This window comes from Choloepus didactylus, chromosome 6 (genome assembly GCF_015220235.1).
Source record: "Choloepus didactylus isolate mChoDid1 chromosome 6, mChoDid1.pri, whole genome shotgun sequence".
In the NCBI taxonomy this organism is placed as follows: domain Eukaryota; kingdom Metazoa; phylum Chordata; class Mammalia; order Pilosa; family Megalonychidae; genus Choloepus; species Choloepus didactylus.
In genome coordinates, this window is record NC_051312.1 from 32,282,699 (window position 1) to 32,305,164 (window position 22,466).

General features: G+C 50.5%; 3 protein-coding genes across 6 annotated transcripts; 1 reads left to right on the forward strand and 2 right to left on the reverse strand.

Annotated features, from left to right (window-relative positions):
• Positions 1 to 1,396: 1,396 nt before the first annotated feature.
• Positions 1,397 to 3,488, reverse strand: DDB2 (damage specific DNA binding protein 2; the record flags this gene model as incomplete). The annotated part of the gene is given in 5 exon segments (XM_037839593.1): positions 1,397 to 1,589; positions 1,591 to 1,730; positions 3,059 to 3,111; positions 3,198 to 3,220; positions 3,322 to 3,488. Coding segments are annotated over 5 exon segments (456 nt in total), but the record flags the coding sequence as incomplete, so codon positions are not given.
• Positions 3,489 to 3,701: 213 nt separating this feature from the next.
• Positions 3,702 to 22,337, forward strand: PACSIN3 (protein kinase C and casein kinase substrate in neurons 3). Of its 4 annotated transcripts, none has more exons than XM_037838564.1 (11): positions 3,703 to 3,947; positions 17,652 to 17,722; positions 17,973 to 18,063; positions 18,217 to 18,373; positions 19,104 to 19,339; positions 19,452 to 19,607; positions 20,218 to 20,393; positions 20,533 to 20,653; positions 20,767 to 20,903; positions 21,322 to 21,443; positions 21,838 to 22,336. In XM_037838564.1, the coding sequence occupies exons 3-11, from the start codon at positions 18,010 to 18,012 to the stop codon at positions 21,951 to 21,953; spliced, it is 1,275 nt and encodes a 424-aa protein (XP_037694492.1). In that variant the 5' UTR covers positions 3,703 to 3,947; positions 17,652 to 17,722; positions 17,973 to 18,009; the 3' UTR covers positions 21,954 to 22,336. The 4 variants fall into 4 exon arrangements, with proteins under 4 accessions (XP_037694493.1, XP_037694492.1, XP_037694494.1 ...); XM_037838566.1 differs by lacking the exon at positions 3,703 to 3,947 and adding an exon at positions 14,561 to 14,665 and having other exon boundaries at positions 19,155 to 19,339; positions 21,838 to 22,337; XM_037838563.1 differs by lacking the exon at positions 3,703 to 3,947 and adding an exon at positions 14,561 to 14,665.
• On the reverse strand, positions 14,480 to 15,915 carry LOC119536893 (basic proline-rich protein-like). Its single transcript, XM_037839594.1, has 3 exons — positions 15,704 to 15,915; positions 15,111 to 15,303; positions 14,480 to 15,049 (listed from the first exon to the last, which is right to left on the reverse strand). Exons 1-3 carry the CDS (start codon positions 15,913 to 15,915, stop codon positions 14,480 to 14,482), a joined length of 975 nt encoding a protein of 324 aa, XP_037695522.1.
• Positions 22,338 to 22,466: the final 129 nt, after the last annotated feature.

The window sequence follows — 22,466 nt, forward strand, 5'->3', positions numbered from 1 at the left end:
CTCTCTTCATTTATCTAAATTTTGCTTTTCCTCCCTCCTCCCTCCTCCATGAGGCCTTCTCCATCAACTCTGATTCACATGGGGTTATTCCTTCTCTCACCTTCTATAGCTTTTAGCATCTTTACTGTTAGTTATCTTTTATACATATGTCCTGTCTGCCCAGTTACACTTTAAGCCCCTCATTCATTCCACAAATATGAAGCAACTACACTAGGCCAAACACTGTTCTAGGCACTGGGGATACGGTAGTGGACCAGAATGGGCAAAGACATACAAAGAAACAAGTAAAATATTTCAGATATTGACAAATGCTGGGGGCTGCGGGTGGGAATGAAGCAAGGTAATGGGATGGGGAGTGACTGAGGGGGGTGGAAGCTACTTTAGATAGTGTGGTCAGTAGAAGTCTTTTGAAGAGGTAACAGTGAGCTGAGACCTGCATGATAAGAGGGAGCCAGCCATAAGATCATGGGAAAGAGCATTCCAGACAAAAGGAACAGCAAGTGCAGAGGCTCAGTTTCAGAAATAGATGTAGCCAATGAGGTTAAAGCATAGGAAGTGAAAAGAGACAGTAGTAAAATATGGGGTATGCTGGTTTGAATCTGTCATGTTCCCCATAAAAACCATGTTCTTTTAATCCAATCTTGTGGGGGCAGACCTACTGTGGGTGGGACATTTTGATTAGATTATTTCCATGGAGATGTGATACCACCCACTCAAGTTGCGTCTTAGTTTACTGGAGTCCTTAAGAGAGTTCAGGGAGAGAGAGCTCAGAGCTGACACAGACCCAGACACTTGGAGAAGCAGACAGAAAGACATTTGGAGATGCTAAGCTAAGAGATGAAATCCAGAGTTTGCTTCTGGGAGAAGCAAGGAGGACCCACAAAAGCCAAGAGAAGCTAAGAGAGACATTCAGACAGAAACGCTCTGGGAGAAACAAGTAAAGAAGCGCTGAGAAGCAAGCAAGGACCCACAAGAGCTGAGACACAAGCCCAGATATGTTTTGGAGAAAGCCACTAAAACCAAAAGCTAAACCCAGGAGAGAAGGTTCAGCAGAGCCAGCCATGGGCCTTCCCACGTGACAGAGAAACCCTGGATGCCATCGGCCCTTCCTCGGAGAAGGTATCTACTTCTTGAACCCTTAATTTGGACATTTCCATGGCCTTAGAACTGAAAATTTGCAACCCTATATATGCCCATTGAAAAAGCCAATTCACTTCTGGTATATTGCATTTTGACAGCTTTAGCAAACCAAAACATGAGGTCAAAGAGGTAAGAAGGAGCTTACTACTATTCTAAGTAGTGACTTACTAGAGGGTGATCAATATTTTGTAGTTTCTTTCTTGTAAAGGCAAACATTCGATAAATACTTGAGTATCATTACCATTTACATGTTTGATAGTACTGATAGTTATTTTTTATCCCAATCATCTCCTTGGTACTGGATGACTTTTTAAATTTTTTTGTTTTTGTATTTACTGGATAACTTTTTATTCATTCAACAAACACTTCTTTTGCACTACTGTCTGGCACGGAAACTGCTCACCCCTTTAATGCAGGCGGGTTTATCCATTATGTCAATGTTCCACAGCAATATCTCCCCCTTGGGAACTCAGAGCCAGGGTGCTGGGGTGAGTCAGGTGCATGAAGGATATGGATCTCCTGTTAAAGGGGGCAGCCTTCTGGAATATCTGATAAGAAGTCAGAAAGTGCAAAAAGGACTACTGGAGACCCTAACACAGAGAGAAAAGAATGAAGTAGGATTGAAACCCAATCCAAAATAAATTGCCAATCTCTGCCTCCTCCACAGATGAGCCTAGAGCCAAGTTCTCCCACAAGTTACCTGGCCCTGTGCCTGAAAATACCACTCCCATCCCCCAACACGTATTTGCAATGTACACGTGAACTAATCTTAAAAAGCAAGGGGGCAGAGTTCATTCCAAATGGGATCTTTATAGCATAAGACTTCTACCTTGCTGAGTGCCCAGTAGACCAGTAACTGGTGTGATCTGATGACTCTAACAACCTGCCAAACCAACCCATCTTCTAACTTCAGAGCATCCAATAGGAAAAAGGCACCATGCAAACCCTTGAGCACTTCAGCCAAGAAATGCTTCCCTTTCAACAGTGATGGACAGCTTTGCCCAGTTTATTCTTACAGGCTAGCCAATCCCACCCAAAGACAGCCTGAGTCATGCCTTCTGCTAGAACCTGCCAAGCAGAACAGACACATATTTTCCTCTCTGGCCTCATTCAGGAAAGGTTTTTCTGCTGAAATCCCAGAAAGAAAGCCTTGTTGTTTGGCTCAGCATAGCCAACCCATCATTACCTCCTAAGGTCTTTCCAGGATCTGCTTAGCCTCACTCAGCACTAGAAATGAATAGTGCGTAGGGATTCCACCCCTTCTCTGCCTCATCCCAAACCCCTCAAAAAAAGAATAATTCTGAAGAGAAAGCTGAATATAATCTTGCAGGGCTCCTGAGAGCTGAGCCAAAGAAGCATGCAAGAATACAGTACATAGCAGAACTCATCCCAGATTGAGATGGAAAATTCAAGGGGTTGAGTGACAATTTTTAAGTCACATATAGTATGCAATAAAAAGATATTAAACATCCTATAATAGAAGTAGTGTTTAGGAAAAGAAGTATCCTTAAATCCTATATTAAAATAACGTAGAGGAGTCCAGCTGTTGGCCCCAGGTTCCTCTCTCTCCTCCTCCTGGAAACCAGCAGGATCTAGAGGATCTGGCCTAGTTCTAAGGAAACTAGGCTAGTTCCGGAAAGGTAAATCCACTTAGAATAGGTATAGACCAGCTCTGGACTACCAGGTTGTATTTGAGGGTTTGATCTCTATGGAACCAGAATGTAAACAACCAATTCTTTTTCATAGACAAAACAACAAATAAGAAACACTTCAAAACTCCCTGCTTCAGTGTTTTGAGTTCCTCTAAACTTCTTATAGCCCCAGATTCAAACCTCAATAAACCCCAGAAAATGAGCTTTCTAAGGAAGAAAACTGAGGGCTTACAGATAACAAGCACGACTAATGTAATTCAGCACACCCAGTACCTGGCAAGGTAGGGATTTTTAAAGCAATCTTCAGTGTGTAAAAATCCTGGTACAGACAAGGAATTTGAAAAGTCCTTGGAGTCTGTTGGGATGAAGCTTATCTGCCATTTCCCTTTATTTTAGGGGACTTACGCCCATGCTCTCTAGTCTCAAAGCTGGAAGGTGTCAAAGGACAGGCTGGCAAAATGTACAGCCTGAGGCCTCCACCACCCCGCACCCTAGCGTCCAGCAGGAGAAGCCCAAAGGGCTGAAATACTAAGGCAGCAGGTCCAGGCAGAGGTTCTGGGCGTCAGTCTCCAGCTCCTGGGTGATTCTGTTCCTCTCGCCTAGGGGGGGCACAGCAACCTCAGAGGCCTTCTGGGTTTCTGGGGGTTTCCTAGGAGACGTCGCGCCTTCCGCCGAAGGAGTACTTGGAGGCAGTATGCAAAGATCATGGAAGGAGAATTAAGATGCCCCTGGAGAGAAAGAAGACAGGACCAGGGAGCCCAGCGAGGACACAGGTAGCCCAACTAAACCAACTTCCCGCCAAACAGGCTCACGGTTTTCCAGCCAACATCTCATTCCGGCCCCGCCCCTTCCGGGAAGGCGGTGGCGCTCGGAGAGCTGGGAGGTGTGTAAGGGGTGGGGTTCATCTGCTCCCTTGAGGACACCAATGCCTCTAATCTCTTCTGAAGAAATGGGACTTCACTTTCGTGACCTGCCTGATCTCGTCAGCAAGTCAGCACATCTGCCAGAGTGAAGATGGCCGCCAGGGCTTGGCCACCCAACTTGAAGCCTCTCCAGAAGCGGCGTTGCCAGGCCTGTGGCTTCGGCTCCCGCCTTCACTGCCTTCTCATTGGTGGAGAAGCCCGCTCCGGCTTTGGGATTGGCTGGACCGTACAGGTGTGGTAAGGAAGAGGATGCTTTGGAAAACGCTCAGCCCTTTTGCTGTGGTGGGGAGGTGGGGCTCTCCCACCCGCGCTCTTTGTGGTCGCTGTCGAGTACTTTCCCATCCCCGTTGGATCCAAGCTTCTCTGTGGAGGGTGGTTGGAGCTCGAGGGTTTTAACCAAGACTTTTCAGAGTCAGCTGTGTGTCCGCCCAGGTTGCAGCCTGGGCAGTGATGGGCCGGAGGGGCTTTGAGGTCCTATGCCCTCGACTTCAGCCAGAGGCCCAGGCAGTGGGCCTTATATGTGAAGCCGGTCTGCGAGGAGGCAGTTCAGGTGCCCCCCTCCCCACTCCACCCTGCCACCCTTTCTGCGATGAGGCAGGCAGCGGCTGGGGATAGTCGGAGACTGCTGGGCCCTTCCTTCCACCTAGTGAATCCCATGCCAGGCACTTTGCCTTAGCGGTAGATCCTGCACTCAGGGAGCTTTAAAACAGGTAGGGACAGAAAACGTTTCAAAAATAACTCTTGGAAGGAATGAATGTCCCGAAAGAGAAACTGGAGAATGCTTCCTAAATAGGGAGATCAGCTCAGACCGTTAGATATGGCAATCGCCAGGAGTAATGGCAGGATGGTGGCTTGTAGCTGTGTTTTCAGAGCTGCCGTGTGGAAGGAAATTCCCCCCTCCCCCTTAGACCAACCAACGTCAGTTCCGCCACAGCAGGGTGCTCAGGTCTGGGGGATACAAATGTGTAAGTAATGGATCCTGCCCAAAAAGGGTTTATGACCTACCTGATTAGCGAGAAAACACATGTGAAACAAGTAAAACAATTCAAGATAGAGCACAGTTTGAGTACTAGGTCGTATTAAGCCAACCAAGACTTTTAGATGCATTCAGAAAAGACAATCCAATGGAGACAGACGTTTGGAAAGCTGGGATCTCCTCTAGTTTTACTTGAATTATAAGTAAATTATAAATTGGGTAGGTAAGAGACAAGAGCATCCTGGGTAGAGGAACAGCTTAGGAAAAATTAGGAATGGGTGTGGTTATGAGAAAGAGAAAAGCAGCCCCTGTCATCTGGAAGATGGCCTGTTCCTATCAGCTAGGCCTTGGTGTTCTGTTTAATTGAACATTTTTCACAGAACGTCAACATCAGACAAAGCCACTGTGTGACTATGATAGATCAAGACAGAAACATCACTCATGTTGGAACACAGGCAAAAAATATGAACATTGTCCAAACATTGTCCAAACCACACGAATCACCAAACATTTCCTTCTCTTGGCTAATGTGCATGCCTGCTGCTTCTTTGCCAATTATACTTTCAGGTTTGCTTCATTCCCGCTCACACCTTATAGATAAGATTTATTAAGATACCCAATTATAGAATTACCCCCACTTCCAGACAACCTCCAATCCAGAGCAAGCTCTGCTTCCTTGAACCCATCCCCAAATCATCTAACACAAACCAAATCTTCTTAATTCCTTTCGAGCATCCTCTTAAAGAGACATCCCACCATTCCCCATGGTATGCATTCTTCATTTGCAATGAGCAACAAACCCAAAGTTCAACTACAGGAGTGTGGTGTTTGGCTGAGGACTTTGACATTTATGAGTGAGGTAGGAGACAGCTCAAAAAGGAATCTGATCTGAGGAGAAGGTTAATCAGGTTGAGGATCTGTGCAAAGTAAGAAGGACTAACTAAAAGGGGGAAGTTGAATGGCAGGCAGAGGAATTCAAATTTCATTCATTCAACTGACATCAAAAACCTACTCTGTCCACTCCTAGATATATACTCAAAAGGATTGAAAGCAAGTACTCAAATAAATGCATGTACACACATGTCCATAACAACACGTTTACGATAGCCAAAAGATGGAAACAACCCAAATGTCCATCAATGGATGAATGGATAAACAAAATGTGGTATAGACATGCAATGGAATATTACTCCGCCATAAAAAGGACTGAAGTACTGATAGATGCTACAATGTGAATAAACCTCAGAAACATTGTGCTATGTGAAAGAACACAGACACAAAAGCTCATTTATAGTATGATTCTATTTCTATGAAATGTCCAGAATAGGTAAATCCACAGAGATGGAAAGCAGATTAGTGGTTGCCAAGGGCTCGGGGGAGTGGAGTGTAGGGAGTGAGTACTTCATAGGTACCAGGTTTTCTTCTGGGGTAATGAAAATATTTTGGATCTGGATGGAGGTGGTGGTTGTATATGATGTGAATGTACTAAACGCCACTGAATTGTACACTTCAAAATGGTTAAGTTTATGTTATGTGAATTTCACCTCAATTTCAAAAAAAAAAAAACCCTCCTCTGTGCCCATCAGTATTACAGGCAAAAGGAATGCTGAAATGAAAACTCTCCTTCCCCGCATCGGGTGTGCCTTTTAACAGTGGGAAAGACAAGTAAACCTACAACTATAATACAGTGTGATGAGCTTAGTGAGAGAGGAAGCATAGGGTTCTGCTAGGGGAGGTAGAGGGGGGACCAAAAAGGGACATCTTTTTTTTTTTTTTTTTTTTTTTTTTTTTTTTAGTGTTTTTTTTTATCATCATTTTATTGAGATACATTCACATACCACGCAGTCATACAAAACAAATTGTACTTTCGATTGTTTACAGTACCATTACATTGTTGTACATTCATCACCTAAATCAATCCCTGACACCTTCATTAGCACACACACAAAAATAACAAGAATAATAATTAGAGTGAAAAAGAGCAATTGAAGTAAAAAAGAACACTGGGTACCTTTGTCTGTTTGTTTCCTTCCCCTACTTTTCTACACATCCATCCATAAACTAGACAAAGTGGAGTTTGGTCCTTATGGCATTCCCAATCCCACTGTCACCCCTCATAAGCTACATTTTTATACAACTGTCTTCGAGATTCATGGGTTCTGGGTTGTAGTTTAATAGTTTCAGGTATCCACCACCAGCTACCCCAATTCTTTAGAACCTAAAAAAGGTTGTCTAAAGTGTGCGTAAGAGTGCCCTCCAGAGTGATCTCTCGGCTCGTTTTGGAATCTCTCTGCCACTGAAGCTTATTTCGTTTCCAAAAAAGGGACATCTTAACTCATTGTGAAATGGGGAACCAGAGGGGTGTATCAAGGAAGTCTTCCCAGAGAAGGTGACACTTAGACTGAATCTAGAGAGAGGGATGGAGAAGGCAACCCAGGCAGAAGGGCAAGAGATGCAAAGGCAGGGAAGTGATGGATAGCCAGGATGAGTGAGGAAATGTCCTTAAAGCCAGGTTTCCCCAGAATCCTTTTTTAGGAGTGGGAAGGTTTTCCCACGGTGGATGAAAAAAACCATGCGTGAGCAGTGGAAACCTGCCTTGCAAAGGCTAGTGAGCTCTTTGTTTCCTGTTGTGCTTTGGGACATCTTTACCCTGGGTTTTGCTTTAGCTCCCTTTGTTTTACCATAGAGCTACTGCCTAAGGGACTTGATGTCGTCCATTCCCATCTGATGAGCCATCAGGTGCAGGGTGGACAAACACACTTAATATTTTTTTGATGCTGCTAATCTGATTATGAGGTGAACGGTGCAGCACTGTGCCAGTTTTATGCCATGGAGAGGCTGTGCCATGAGTATTTTGGTCTTATCTGTGACACTACATATGGACACGAGGCATCACAAAGCAATTCACTCAAAAGCTGCTGGTAATAGCAAATCAAGGTCTCGTGTCCATCCTGGAAACTGGGCTGGCTGTGAGCATGACCCCTAAATAATGCCAGTTTCTTTGATCTGCAGTACAATATGTGGCTTTTATTGAGGTGTTTTCTAGAACAGAAAATATAGCACAGTGGAAAGAGCATTGTGCTTGGACTATATGACCTTGGGTTCACCATTTCATTTCTCTATGCCTTAGTTTCCTCATCAAGGTCTCTTAGATGGTCTCTAAGTTCCCTTTCAGTTTTAAAATCTGTGACCCTGTGCCTTGCTGCACAAGCAGCAGAAGGCCAGTGACTGTTTTCAACTCTAGCCTCCCTGTGGGAAATATCTATCTAGTAGGAATTATTTTCCTGGTGCAGGCTGATACATGACTCTGAGTCTCTTCAAGTTGTCTATGGATCCACAGTGTTCTGCTGAGTCCGCAAAACCATCCATAATCCACATGGTACTGATGTGTGCTGGCTTCCCACACACAGTGACTACATCCAGTGGTTTGCAAATGATAGCCTTAAGATTTTGCAAAGCTTGCAGGGAACTGAAGTTTGAATTCCTTCTAAAGGATTGGAATCAGAATGATGCAAGCATCCAGAGTCCTTGTTGCCTGTCATTACCAATGCATATTTAAATGTCCAAATATGAATACATTTGTAATAATGCTAAACAAAGGCATGACACCACCCTCTAGGAGCATGCATTTTCAAAAATATAAATTTGGATAGCTTTGGAAGTGTCAGACAGCTGTGTAAATACCAAAAACAAAAAACAAACCCACCATCTGTCTTTACTGTGGGGGATGAGGCACCATCCACACACTAAATCAATATCCTGTCATGAAATACCATAGGTACAGGGTGCCAGGAAACTTCTCTAGGCAGCCAGATTTGCCTGGCAATTGCCAGAGGGCTGAAATAATATATGTGAAAATGCTTGCAAACTGTAAAGTGTTCTACAAATAGAAGTTGTTATATAATGTTCTGGCAGTATTTTTGTGCTGATAAGGTCTAACAAAGGTGGTGAAGAAGCTCTTTGCTTCAAGAGTTCTCGCCAGAGAGCCATCATGGAAAGAGCAGGCAACCTGAGAATCAGAAACTAGGAGTTCGAGTGGTGGCCATGCCTTCTAATCACTCTTCTCCTGATGCCAATGGTCTCTTCCAAGGACTGCGAAAATCCCAAGTGGCAGAAATAAAAATGATTCCCTTTGTGCCATAGCCAAGCCAGTTGCCCAAGGGTAGATGAATCACAAGCTAGTGGGGAGAGCTACATGTACATTCCCCTCTTCCCACTCCCCTTTCCACTGCCCTGCTTTGGCTCCCATCCCTCCTGTGACATTGTAAATCCAGAAGCATGTGACAAAAAACTTTGCCCAAGGAATCCCAGCTAAAAAGTTTCTCCCTGTCAAGGAAGGCTGAGAAGTGTGTGGGTCGCTGTGGTTCTTAGTTACAGATGGTGAAGCCTTGAGGGGGAGGTATCTTGGTACAGATCCAAATGTAACTGAGAAGTTAGGATTTAAGGGCTGATTATGATTACTGAATCATTATATAGCTATTCCTTTTTACTTTCTGGTATATTAGAGTAGATAGAGGGAAATACCTGAAATCTGAACTGTAATCCAGCTGCCTTGACCTCTGATAATGATTGTATAGCCACTATCTTGTGCCCTTGTGATTGAAAAAACCTGGTGACTAATCTTTACTTGAACCCATTTATCCAGTTTTTTGACTCTAAAGTCTTAAGATCACTAAAGTCAGCCCCTAATGTTTATTAATGAAGGGTCTTGGGTCAGCCCAGAACTAACCCTCCCCAAGTGCGAAGTTACCTTGATAACCGAAGCTGGATCTAACTAAAATGGGCCCACCTGACATGTGCAGTAGCTTAGACTTTAACCCACAAGTCACCTATACCTCATTATAATACTAAAAACCATGCCCATCATTGTATTAAGGCTGCCATTTTCTTACATACGTTTTGTGACTAAGCATTGAATCAATCTGTGCATGCCCAATCATTAGATCACATCTAATTACATCATTTGGGGCCACTGTGCTCATTATCCTAAAACCTGCCCATCTCTTGATACTATTACTCTATCAGAATTACTGCAGGGAAGTTCGGGAAGAGAGATTTTGGGCCCACAGGCCACCTGCTCTCTTGCTTTGCACCTAGCAATAAAAACTCTCTCTTTGAAACCCCGGTGTCTCAGGAATTGGTCATTTGAGCACATCAAGCAAAGAATCCACTGCCTTGGTCCAGTAACACACACACTCCCCAATACCCCAAACTCTGAGAGGGCAACCTTGCAGTCACATTTACTGTCCATTCCCTTCCACGCTTGAATATCCCTGAGTCACAAGGCCCCAGTATCTGAGAGTTATGTCATAATTATAGGCAGTCTAGAACACCAAGCCACATTTGTGCTGGCAGCATTTAGGCTGCAGATCTATTCTGCAAAGAAGCACGTTTGTGAAACCAGATGAAGAAAAAATTAGAATGGGTTCCTGTTTTTTAAGCTCAGGAAGCATTATGTCTGGACATCGTTTTTGAAATGTCTCTCTCCCTTACCATTCACATGCAATCCATCAGCAGGTTCTGTTATCTGAGCCACCACTCTCTCTCACCGGGATTACTGCATTAACCTCCTAATTGGTCTCCCTGCTTTTTGACTCCCTCTAATCCAGGGAATGGCATTCTTTTTCCATAAAGGGCTAGATAATAAATATTTTAGGCTTTGTGGGCCATTCAATTTCTTTTGCCAACTAGTCAACTCTGCCCTTGTGCAAAAACAGCCTAGACAATTTGTAAATGAATGAATGTAGCTGTTTTCCAATAAAACTTAATTGATGGATGCAGAAATTTGTATTTCCTACAATTTGTGTATCATGAAATCTTCTTTTGATTTTTTTTTTTTCAGTCATTTAGAAATGTGAAAATCATTCTTAGCTCATCCTGGGCTACTCGTTCTTATTCTCCATGCTCTACCCACTCCCTCCCCCTTCTGGGAAGGCCAAGCTCCTACTTCAGGGCCTTTGCACAGTCCTTCCACCTGAAATGGTCTCCCCCAGCCTTACCCCCTACTCCGCCCCCCCTTACCTGGCTAACTTCCATGTGTCTTTTGTTTGGGTGTTAGTTTAGACTTCCCCAGAGAAGTCTTCTCCCACCCTCTCCCAATCTAAATTATGTTCCCCCTAGTATTCTCTCATAGCACCCTATCTTTTTTCTTTTTCTCAACACATCACTATTTGTAACTATGTATTTGGACCTTCATATGATTTCAGTGGAAAACTATGAAGCCAGGGACTGTGACTGCTTTGTTTGCATTGTGGCTGGAGCACTGAGTTGGTGTCTGGCCTGTAGTGGGTGTTCACTGAAGGTCTGCTAAATGAAAGGAGGCGTGAGATCCTCCACTGGAGCTCAACCTTCACCAGCAGGGAGGGCTCCAGTGGACTCCTGGGAAGGGCAGCTGTGAACCAAGGCCCCAGAGAACAAGAGCAGGAGCCTCCCTTCCCCAGCTGAAACCCTACTACAAAGGCATCTCCTGGGGCACCTCCCAACAGCTCTGCTCTACCTTCCAAAGAATCTGCCCCAGGCAAATTCCTGACCCTGGAAAAGCTTTATAGGCCACACACTGTAAACCTGCTCTGCATTTTCACTCTGTTACATTCTTCCTGTCCCCCGCCCCCCACCCCAAGGTTAACCATTCTTGATGATAACTCCAGTTTTTCTACCTGGGGTTGCCTGAGATCTTAAAAACATGGCTGTTGAATCAGCATACTTTCCTCAGCTGCCCTTCAAGAATGCTGGGACAACCTCCAGAGACCACAGAGGAAAACTTGAGAAACATTGCAGCTTCAAACAGCCTTCCACCTACTCTAATCCACCCTCCACGGGGCTACCAGAGTTAACCTTTAAAAAGATAAATCTGATCTACTCACTCCCACTTACCAATGCCTATAGGATCAAGTCCAAACTCACTATCCAATCCCAACCCATCTTTCCAGCCTCTTCCATCTGTCTCCACCCCAACACACATATGCATTCTCATTGTAAATTTTCTAACTTTAAAAATATCTCTCATCAGTTTTAGACCTCTCCCCAAAAATAACTGCTGAAATCTGTTTGACTTATGTTCTCTCTGAACATGTTGCGTGAGTCTTGCACCTTGCTTATTGCATTCAATGGTGTCTTGAGGTCTTTATATAAGAATACATCTCTCATCCATCCTGCCTTTTCCATTGCTGCAGAGTAACCCATAACCCAAATGAATTTTAGGTTACTCAACCATTCCCCACTTGATGAACACTTGCTTCCAATTTTTCCCTATTGCAAAGAATACTATTTGCAAACATCTTTGTACTTCTCTTGGCACTTGTACACTTGTGTCTAGGGTAGATACCAAAAAGTGGAATTGCTGGGTCATGAAGCTGTACAGTCATACCTCTGGGGCTTGGCACACCCTTGTGTACCGGTCTAGAATGCCTCTCCACATGATTAATCCCTACTCATCGAGACCAATTGAGTGTCACCTTCTCTGTGAAAGGTGGTCTCTCCTGCTTCTGTTTCCCCATAGCACTACTGTATATGCACACTGCTGTCATTACTATACACTTATGGCTCTGCTTATTTAGCTTTGTGACCCCAACACTTAGCACAGAGTAGAAATTCACTTTTCTTGGCTGGATGAATGATAAATGAATAAATAAACAAAGGCATCATAGTTAGGACATTCCAGAAGTTTAAGGTGAGTCCATGAGTGTGGTGAGATTGGATTTTGAGCCAATCTGCCACCTGGTGCCCTGAGCCAAGCCACTTCTCTAGGCTTCTGTCTTTCTCCAGACCTCTGACCCTGGGTACAGCATTGATGGAGCAGTGTGAGTGTGTAGGAGCTCTGGCCACAAAACAAAGAAATTTGACTCCTGGGGGCAGCACTTGTTGGGGGTTGGCTTTCCAAGAGCATGTCTTTCACCTTTGAAGCAGCCCATATGCTCTGGGTTTGGGTTTATTTTTTTCTCCCCTCAGTACCTTCAGGGCAATCAAGATCAGCTGCAACATTTCTGCTTTTGGCTTCCAGCTTTGAACCCAAGGAAAGCCAGATGTTTCACTCTGCATCCCCTTCTCATTGTCTGATGAACAGACTTGTTTTCTAAATCTCTCTACTTCCTGGCTTCCCCAGATTCCAGAGCCTGCCTGCTCCCTTTATTTTTAATCCAGTTTTAATAGGAGGATCCTGTAATTAATTTCATTCTCCTGTTTTCACACATTCTGTCTAGGTGCCTGAAGGCCCCCAGGCGTTGGGTGGGATGTTAACTGATTTTAAATAATACAAAACACTGTGGCTGCCATTAGACATTTCCCCAGCTGCTCTCGTTTGTGGTTGTTTTACAATCATTAATTAGCTGGGGCACATGGCCCCGTGGGAAGTCGCCAGGTCACCTGTCTTATTTTATGGAGGTAGAAACGGGGAGAGAACGGACTTGTTCAAGCCCCATCAAGAGAGTGGGTGGTGAAACTGGTTTCAGAAGCCACATCCTGCTGGGTACATACCCTGGGAGCGCCAAACCCGGGATCCACTACTCAGGTTTGATTTGTCAAACGCAGCTAGATCCCTCAGGCCAAAAGTGGCGCTTCCTGGATGCCCCACATCTTAGGCAGACAGTTTCACCTTCCCACTACGACTGCCGAGCAAGTCAGCTCTCAGCAGCTAATATTACCGCCTGAAATTACCCCCATTCATTCTCTTCAGGCCCCCTTTCCATTTTATGGGAGATTCATCTGCATAAAGAACGCGCCAGTGAGTCTTCCGAGATTTAGAAACAACATCATTTTGCTATTTTTAAAGCTGCCATTTAAAAATCTGCGCACACGTACACACGCTCCTCAGGGAGCCGCGGTGTGGGGGGCGGGGAGGAAGAGTACGTGCTGGAAAGCGAACATCGCGGCCCTTTGGCTTCCCAGAGCGCCCCGCCGTCCCCCGGGGCTCCCCAACCCCGAGCTAATCCGGGCGGCTGGAGACCCTGTGAGCGCCCGCGGAGGCCGATCCCAGCGGTCCCACTCCCCCGTCGCCTCGCCCCGCGGAGGGCACCGCCGCTGGGTCACCGGGCCCAGGACAGAGTTGGAGCGGGCAGGGAGGTCGAGCAGGTGGCGATTAGGTCAGCCTCGGAACATTCTTGGACCGCTCCAGTGGATATAAATAACAGACGGGCAGCCTCTGAAAAATCCCGAGGGGTGGAGATGGAGGGAGTGAAGAAGGGATTTTTTAGGGTGGGGGTGGCATCGTGGTGAACTGGAAAAATCTGCCAGACCTGGTGACTGACAAACGGGGTGGAAGGGCGAAGGTGTTTTAAGAATGGATCAAGAAACAAAATCTGGCAGTAAGAACAGAGAGGGGGAGGAGCTACGCTTTTTCGCCCCACCCCCACGGCGTGACTGTCCCAGGCCTCAGAGTGCGCCCCAGATTGGTAGGCAGGGGTGCGCGAGGAAAAGGCACAGCTTCGGTGTCCCTGCCCAGCCCGACTAGAGATCTGAAGGTCTCTGAGCCTCAGTTTCCAAATCTGCACAATGGGAATCTAAATGCTTACAAGGTGGTGGTTTTGAGCTTCGAACCAGCGTAACCGCTAAGAAAGCTGTGCTCTGTGCAAAAGATGTAAGACACTGTCCCAGACAACCCCTCCCTTCACCCACCAAAGGATGCCCGTGCAGGTCGGGTTCCTCCTGGCTCCCACCGGTCTCTCGAGCACTGCAAAGGCCCGGCAGGGGCAAAGCCGGAATCTGACTCCCCGCAGCAGCGCAGCGCCACCCTGGGGAGTGTGCCCCGGCGCTCCGCACGCAGGGGCCAAGACCCCCATGGCTCCCTGGATCTGTCAGTCGCCGCGATGCCTGCGGGGATGGGGCCGCGGCGGCGGGGAGAGGGCGGGGCCGGGGGGCCGGGCTTCCCGGGGGAGGGCCGGGCGCGCTCCGGGAGGCGGTGGCTCCGGCCCGGGAGCAGCAGGACACCGCCGGAGCGTGGCCGGACCCCCACCGGCCCGAGGCGCCCAGGGAGGACGCGGGTGAGTGCGGCCCGGGCGGGAGCTGTGGCTGGAGCCTGCCCTCTCCTCCTCCTGTCCCTGAAGTTTGTAGCGGGACCGACTCCCGCCTGGGGAGCCCCTGGTCTCCCCGCTCGGTACGAGGACCAGAAGGGCTGCCGCGGAGCGGAGCGGGTGTCTCGCCCGCGGCTTCCCAGTCCGACCCGGGAAAGGGGGCGTCAGGGCTGAAGCGCCAAACGCAGGCGAGGGGAACAGGGGAACATCTCCGGGGCCCCTCGAGGGCACAAATCGCCCCCCTCGCGCCAGTTCTGGAACCCCAGAAGGGGCCTCCTCCCCCGGTGACCCGCTGTCCTCGGCAAGGAGCCCCAATCCCTGGGGCCGCTGTCCTCGGCCACCCTCTGGAATCGCCTGCGGGGCCGACGTAGTCAGGGGACACCCCCTCCCCCCAGAGGTGACCGGCCCGCCCCACCCCCGCCGAGACCAAGTTCAACAAGTTTGGCGGAGAAGCCCCGGAGCGTCCCTGGCTAGGCCTGCCCCGCCGCTCCGCGTGGGCTCCAGTGGCTCGGAGTTGTGCAGCGCCGGGGCAGGCGAGGGAGGCACTGGTCAAGGGGCGCCCTCCACAAGGGGTGAGGCCAGGAACCGGGCAGCCCCCGGGCCCTGAGCTTTGGTGTGGAGGATCGGAGTTTGGAGTGCGTCATCAGGGAGCGGGCACCTCAGCCGGCAGGTTGGGTTTCCTAAAGTGCCCCTTTGTTTTGCCCCTCCCTGGTCCTGCCTCCTCCCCCTCTTCCTGCGCCACCCCCTCCCCCAGCCTCTTGGGCCGCTGTGGCTGCGGGTTCTAGTCCCTAAAGCGGGTCTCAGGACTGGCAGATTGTCCTCTCCTTATGCCCTCAAATCCCAGGGCTGCGGGGGGGCGGGGGGGACGGGGAAGTGGTCCTTGGGTGCCGTCTGTGACTCAGGACCGAGGGATGGGCAGGAGAGCAGTGTTCCCTCCCAGGCGCATGCCCCCAGCTTCTGGGGAGAGGCGGAGGGTGGGTTCTTCCCTGAGCCCTGGGATTCCCCTACCTTGGCCCAGGCAGCTGTGAGGAGACCCCTGCCGAGCCCCCCAGGAACTCCCCAGGCCCAGTACTTGCTGGCTCCCTGGCCTGGGAAACTTTCTCTTCTGCTTTCTGAGCTCTTGCCTGTGTTGAAGAGTGTTCTGGGGACCGGTTTGGGCCCTTGCTGAAGACAGGAGACCCTGCTGAGGAGGGGGGTGCTGACCCCAACAAGGGACCCATGTGCAGGATCTACCTACCACTGCTAGATGGAGGGGGAGGGCGCATGGGGCCTGGCTGTGCCTGGGGCCTGGGCTTGTGTTTGCTCTAGGAGGCCACAGGGAGCAATGCCAGCCCAGCACACACAGCTTGCTCTGTTCTGGGGCCAGAGAGAGAACGGGTGGGGGGCAGTTCTCTGGGGAGTGGGGAACTCAGAGGCCAAAGTGGGCAGGGGCCCCCGGCCCCTAGATGCCTGCTTGGGACAGCTTTGAGGCCTTCTGATTTATGGCTGCAGCTCTGTTTCTCTCCATCTGGTTGCAAACTGGGACAGGCTCAAGAGGAGGCGAGTTGAAGAGCTGAGGACCCTGGTGGGGCAAGCTGCCCTGCTCCTCTCCTGCTCTATGCCCAGGGACTTCTGTTCTTTGCACCCTCCCTCGGAGTCTCCAGGGAGGCCTGAACCCTCCCTCCTCTCAGCAGAGGGATGGAAGCCCACTCCTGCTAACCTTCCTCACAGCTGTTAGAACCCGCAGATCTCCTGGTCTTCAGGTGGACTTCATTTGATTTTTCATTCAGCTAACAAGTACTGATTCCAGTGCCTGGGAAAATACAAGGCAGAATTCCAGGAAGTCACTGTTAACAGCTAGATCCTTTCCTGTCAGTCACAACCTAAGGGGATATATATATATATATACCCTGAGTGAAGATTTACGAGGGGTTCTAGGAGCCCACAGGATGGAAGGACAGAGGGGAGTGACTGTGGGGAAGCTGCCTCAATTTGAGATTTGCAGGATGCTTAGGAGTTCTTCCATTTGGAGTGGAGCACTGTGACAGCCCTGCTCTGGGGGCAGCAGGCACATGCTCTGCCTTCCTGGGCTTGGCTGTCACCCTTGGACCTTGGGCTTGCTAAGAGGAGGAAAGGATTTCCTTCTAGGGTCTGTGAGCCAGTGCTGGAGACAGCTGAGACCCTGCCCACAGGCAGGAGGGGCGCGGCCGCATGCCACTCTGTCCACTAGTCCCCTGGGTGGTGGCTCTGGGGCTGGAGTTTGCCTTGCCCTCCTTATGATTCTGGAGGACATTGTTATAACTGGCTGGTCACCTGTCTGACACCCCCATGCTGCTTCAGACCCCCCTGGGTTTCTTAAGGGCAAAACTGAGTTCTTGTTGCTTGTCATCCGTGGAGCCCTGTGGGGGCTCAGCAGATGTTGTGGACCAGGATGAATATCTGCTTGTGATTGTGTGGCGCCTCATAGTTCTTGCTCATTGCCTGGTTTGTCTCACACAAGCCCTGGCATGGAAGCCGACCAGGTGGCGGGATTTCCATCTTAGGAGGGAGCTGAGGCTCCTGGGGAAGAGGGACAGTAAAATGCACTTGTCTGAGCTTCCTGGCCAAGGTGGGATGGATCCAGGCCTCCTGGCTCCCAGTCTGCTCTTCCCAGTATTGGGGGCTCTTAGGGTGTGGCTGGGCCTGGACTCTCTGATTGGCCTAGTCTGGTAAACGGGTCACCTTGTCATTCACGGAAAGGAAACGGGGGGCCCCGGTCTGGGCAGGTGTCTGTCATCCGCAGTCTGGGGAGTGGGGCCCTCTGCCCACCACCCGTCCCCGCCTGCCTTATCTAATCCCTGGCTGGATCGTGTGACCTGCCTGGCATTCTCCTGGCTGGAATCTGGTGCTTCTGACAGCAGCTGCTATATTGGGGGAGCTGGGCACCGCCCTGGACACTCCAAGCCCCCACCTTCACCCCCTGCTTTGCTCTTGTTAGCTTCAAGTCAGAGTCACAGTGGCAGCCTTGAGTTGGACGCCAAGGTCCCTGAAGTGATCTTTAAGCCCGAGGTATGTGATGGCAGGGGCTGAGGGAGAGGGGAGAAGGGCAGACCCAGGTGTGGTTTTGAAACTGCCATCCTTGTCTCTATCCTGGCACCTCCTGGGGACGTCTGTCCCCCTGCATGCTAAGTCCGAGCTCTGCTGGTTTCTTGGGCAGTGGGGATAGTGATGGGGGCAAAGCACAGGGATAGGAGAGGGTCTTTTCCTATTTCTAAAAGGGTATGCCCAGCTTCTCTGCTCACCCCTCTGCCTTCCACAGCCCCAAATCTGCCATCATTCCTTGCTGCGGGGACACCATGGCTCCAGAGGAAGATGCTGGAGGGGAGGCCTTAGGTGGCAGCTTCTGGGAGGTGAGCAGCTGCATCCCAGATTTGTGGGGTGGCACTGAAATGTCCCTAACTTGCAGGGCTCAGCCACCTGTGCAGGGGACTTGCTTGGCTGTCAGCCCCAGCTTGCAAGGGGGCTTCTCCCTGGTGATGCCACCCTTCTCCTGGGCACCACAGGCTGGCAACTACAGGCGGACAGTGCAGAGGGTAGAGGACGGGCACCGGCTGTGCGGGGACCTGGTCAGCTGCTTCCAGGAGCGTGCCCGCATCGAGAAAACCTATGCCCAGCAGCTGGCTGACTGGGCCCGCAAGTGGAGGGGTGCCATGGAGAAGGGTGAGCCCACTCGGGCCTCGCAGGGAGCAGAGGGCTGGGAAGACCAGGGCAACTACTCCATGCACCTCTCATGGAAAGTCTGAGCCTTCCAGGACTGCCTGTCCTTTAAAGAGAGAAGATCCTTCTGGTTATTCTCACAGTTGTGCTGTTGCAGTTTGCAAAATACCTTCATGAGTTATTTTGATATTTCTAACAACCCTATGATGGAGATGGTCTTGTTCTACCCAACTTAGAGAGAGAAAACCTGAAATTCAGGGAGCCAAAGTGACTTGCCTGATGTCACACAGCTGGGAAGAGCGAGGCCTTCTGACTTGGGAGCGTGGGATTAATCCACCCTAAAATGGGCTGCCTTCCTTGAGGGCTGGCACTGGTTCTTCTCTTGGAGGCAATAGAGTGTAGTGGTTTATGCAACAGGCTTGTGTTTGAATCTCAGCTCTATTTGTAGTTGTAAGTTGTTGGGCAAGTTCATGTCACTTCTCTGTGCCTCCTTTTTTCCTTCTGTTAAAAGCTAATAATGATGCTGACTGCAGGCTGGTGGGTGTGGCAAGGGTTCCACCTATGTCAAGGCACAGAGCAGGCATTCAATAAGCAGCAGGTTATATCATCGTCGTTCATCTTTGCACCCCCTTGATGCCCCCAGGCTTCATACCCAGAGCAGCACCAAATGAGAGGGGGTGGGCTCCCTTAGGGTGGCTTCCAGGTCTGGCCCAAGACCCATGCCTCCCTGCAGGACCCCAGTACGGCACATTGGAGAAGGCCTGGCATGCCTTCTTCACTGCAGCTGAACGGCTGAGTGCACTGCACCTAGAGGTGCGGGAGAAGCTGCAGGGGCAAGACAGCGATCGGGTGCGTGCTTGGCAGCGGGGGGCCTTCCACCGGCCTGTGCTTGGTGGCTTCCGAGAGAGCCGGGCTGCCGAGGATGGATTCCGCAAGGCCCAGAAGCCCTGGCTAAAGAGGCTGAAGGAGGTGAGCCTGGGTGGGATGGGTGTCAGAGGCAAGCCCCTGCCTGGGTCTGCACGGGGCTGAAGGGTGCCAGGGCATGGCATCCAGAGTCCAGAGTTGTTCCCATGTGTGCCAGGTTGAGGCTTCCAAGAAGAGCTACCACGCTGCCCGGAAAGACGAGAAGACAGCCCAGACTAGGGAGAGCCACGCAAAGGCGGACAGCGCCGTCTCCCAGGAGCAGCTTCGCAAACTGCAGGAGCGGGTGGAACGCTGTTCCAAGGACGCCGAGAAGGTAAGGCAGCAGGACCTGGCCCCGGCCCAGGCTAAGGTTTCCGGAATGAATCTGGCTTCTGGAAAGCACTCTTACTGCCCTAATCCTCACCTGCCACCATCTCTACAGATTATCATTTAAAGGAGGAACCTGAGAAAAGGTGATGCTTTCCCCAGGGAAAGAAATGTAGGATTTCAAATACTGGGTCCCCAGACTAGGAGATTTACAGTTGAGGAAACCCTCCCTAGCTCCTTTCTTTTCAAAGTGTACCTCTTGGGATAGATTCTCAGATCATCTGCTCTGTCCAGTATACCCTTTCCTCCAACTCTGCCTATCCGAGTTCTCCCAATCTTCAGAGGTGCTGCTCAGTTTCCATCTCCTCCATGAAGCCTTTCCGGATTTCTCCCACCCCTCCTTAGAAGTTGACCCGATCTCACTTTCCACCAGACTGTCAGCTGAATGCCATCTCCCTTGCTAGGCTGCTGGGGTCCTTGCAGACAGGAGCTGGGTCTGAGGGCTGATTGACCCTGGTGCCTAGCCCAGAGTTTAGCCTGTGGCAGAAGCTTAGTAAATACTGGTGGAGTCCTGAGTCGAAGAAGGTCATGTTCCTGCCCCCTGCCTTCCCACCCAGACAAAAACCCAATATGAGCAGATGCTGGCAGAGTTGCATCGCTACACCCCGCGCTACATGGAGGACATGGAGCAGGCCTTCGAGGCCTGCCAAGCCGCTGAGCGCCAGCGGCTTCTCTTCTTCAAGGACATGCTGCTCACTTTACACCAGCACCTGGACCTCTCCAGCAGTGAGAAGTATGGCCTGTGGGGCAGGGGGATGTGGGTAGTTCTGGGTCTCTTCCATCTCCCTTGGGTCCTGGCCAGGCTGAACAGGATGATGGGGGGTGCTGGGGCCCAGGCCTTCCCAGACTGAGGGCTGAGCCTCGGGCTGCAGGTTCCATGAGCTCCACCGTGACCTGCACCAGAGCATCGAGGCAGCCAGTGACCAGGAGGACCTGCGCTGGTGGCGTAGCACCCACGGGCCCGGCATGGCCATGAACTGGCCACAGTTTGAGGCACGTGTCCCAAGCTGGGTAGGGCTGAGACGTGGGTGGGCTGAAGTGGGTGAGGGCCGGTTTGGATGACCCTAGTGGCCGTCACAGCCTGATCCTTAGCGCTGTCCCCCCAGGAGTGGTCCTTGGACACGCAGAGGACAATCAGCAGAAAGGAAAAGGGCAGCCGGAGCCCTGATGAGGTGACTCTGACCAGCATCATGCCCACAAGAGATGGCACCGCACCCCCACCCCGGTCTCCGGGGTCCCCAGGGTGAGAGCCAGGAGCCTGGCTGTGGGAAAGAAACAGCTTGTCCCCCTGCCCTGTCCTCCTTTCCTTTGTCTCCTTTGCTTCATTCCCTTCACACCTGAAGTGAGTTGAAAATTGGTGCTGGGGATCTTAGCGCCTACTGAGAAGCTGTAATCATAGCAGTTTTCATAGTGGTTTAGATTTGCCTGGCGTTTCCCACGTTCCCTCTCAGTCACTCCTGACCCCAGCTCCATGTGGCAGGAATCGCCCCTGCACTCACAGTCATGAGTGGCAGAGGGAGGCCTAGAATCATCCAGCTCCTTCCCACCTTGCCTCTCTGACTTCCTCTAGGAAGTAAGCTCTTTACTCCTGAGTCCTGGGCTCTTTAGGCCCAAGGTTTTCCTTGTCCCCTGAGCCTGAGCCATTCTGCTCCCCTCCACAGCAGTGGGCAGGAGGAGGAGTGGTCAGATGAGGAGAGTCCCCGGAAGGCTACCACCGGGGTCCGGGTGCGGGCCCTCTACGATTATGCCGGCCAGGAAGCTGATGAGCTGAGCTTCCAAGCAGGTACCCTGGAACCCCTTTCCTCTTCTTCTCAGACTTCAATTCCTCCCTCACAAGCCTGAACAGGGATCTGGAAAAGGGGAGCCAGGCACTTATTTCTCAAGGGCCAGTTCTCTGACTCCCAAGGCTGTTCTGAGTTCAGGCCCTAGGAGGCATGCCACGCGGTCCCTCTGAGCCCTCACCTTCTTCTCAGTCACCAGCTGGGTCTTGATGGCTGCATTCAGGATCTGGGTGGGTGGCTTGCTGACTTCCACCTCCCTTTGCCTGAGCCATGTCTCTGCAACTAGCTGGGATCTCGTGTTCTCTCCCCCAACCCCCTGCACTCAGTCCTTGACCCAGTTGTAGGAACAGAGGCTAGGCAAAGGCAACTGCCAGTGACAGTTACCCTTCCCCCCAGGGGAGGAGCTGCTGAAGATGAGCGAGGAGGATGAGCAAGGCTGGTGCCAGGGTCAGTTGCAGAGTGGACGCATTGGCCTGTACCCTGCAAACTACGTGGAATGTGTGGGGGCCTGACCTCCTGCAACGTTTCTCCACTGTGGGTCAGAGCCCATCTTCTCCTTGGACAGCCTGCCCCGAGGGCCCTGAATCATCATGCCCCTGACCCTCTGTCCCTTGAGGGGGAGGAAATCCTGGGACCTGGGGAGGGTAGGGGCCTGAGGCTAGGAAGAGACTGGTCGGGAAGGGCCAACTGAATCTAGACTGAGGGTAAGATGGGGAGGTCAGGTGCTGACCGAGGGCTCAGGGGTGCCTGGGCCTTCCCAGGGGTGCTTGGGTCTCCCCAGAAGTTGTGGACCCAGCTCCTGGCCTCTGTTTTGGGGTTCCTGGGGTGGGCTTGGGGTGAGTGTAGTTCTAGCCTAGCAATGCTTTTTTTTGTGCCTTGTTCTAGTGTGTATTAAACTTGAAAGAAAAAAAAGCACTGTCAAGCTGTGTATCTTTTTTAATATTCCACACTTGCGAGGCCTTCAGAGGGAGGCACGGAGGGGAGATCTAGGGTTCCAGAGTATGTTCTGGGGGTGGGGGTGGGTG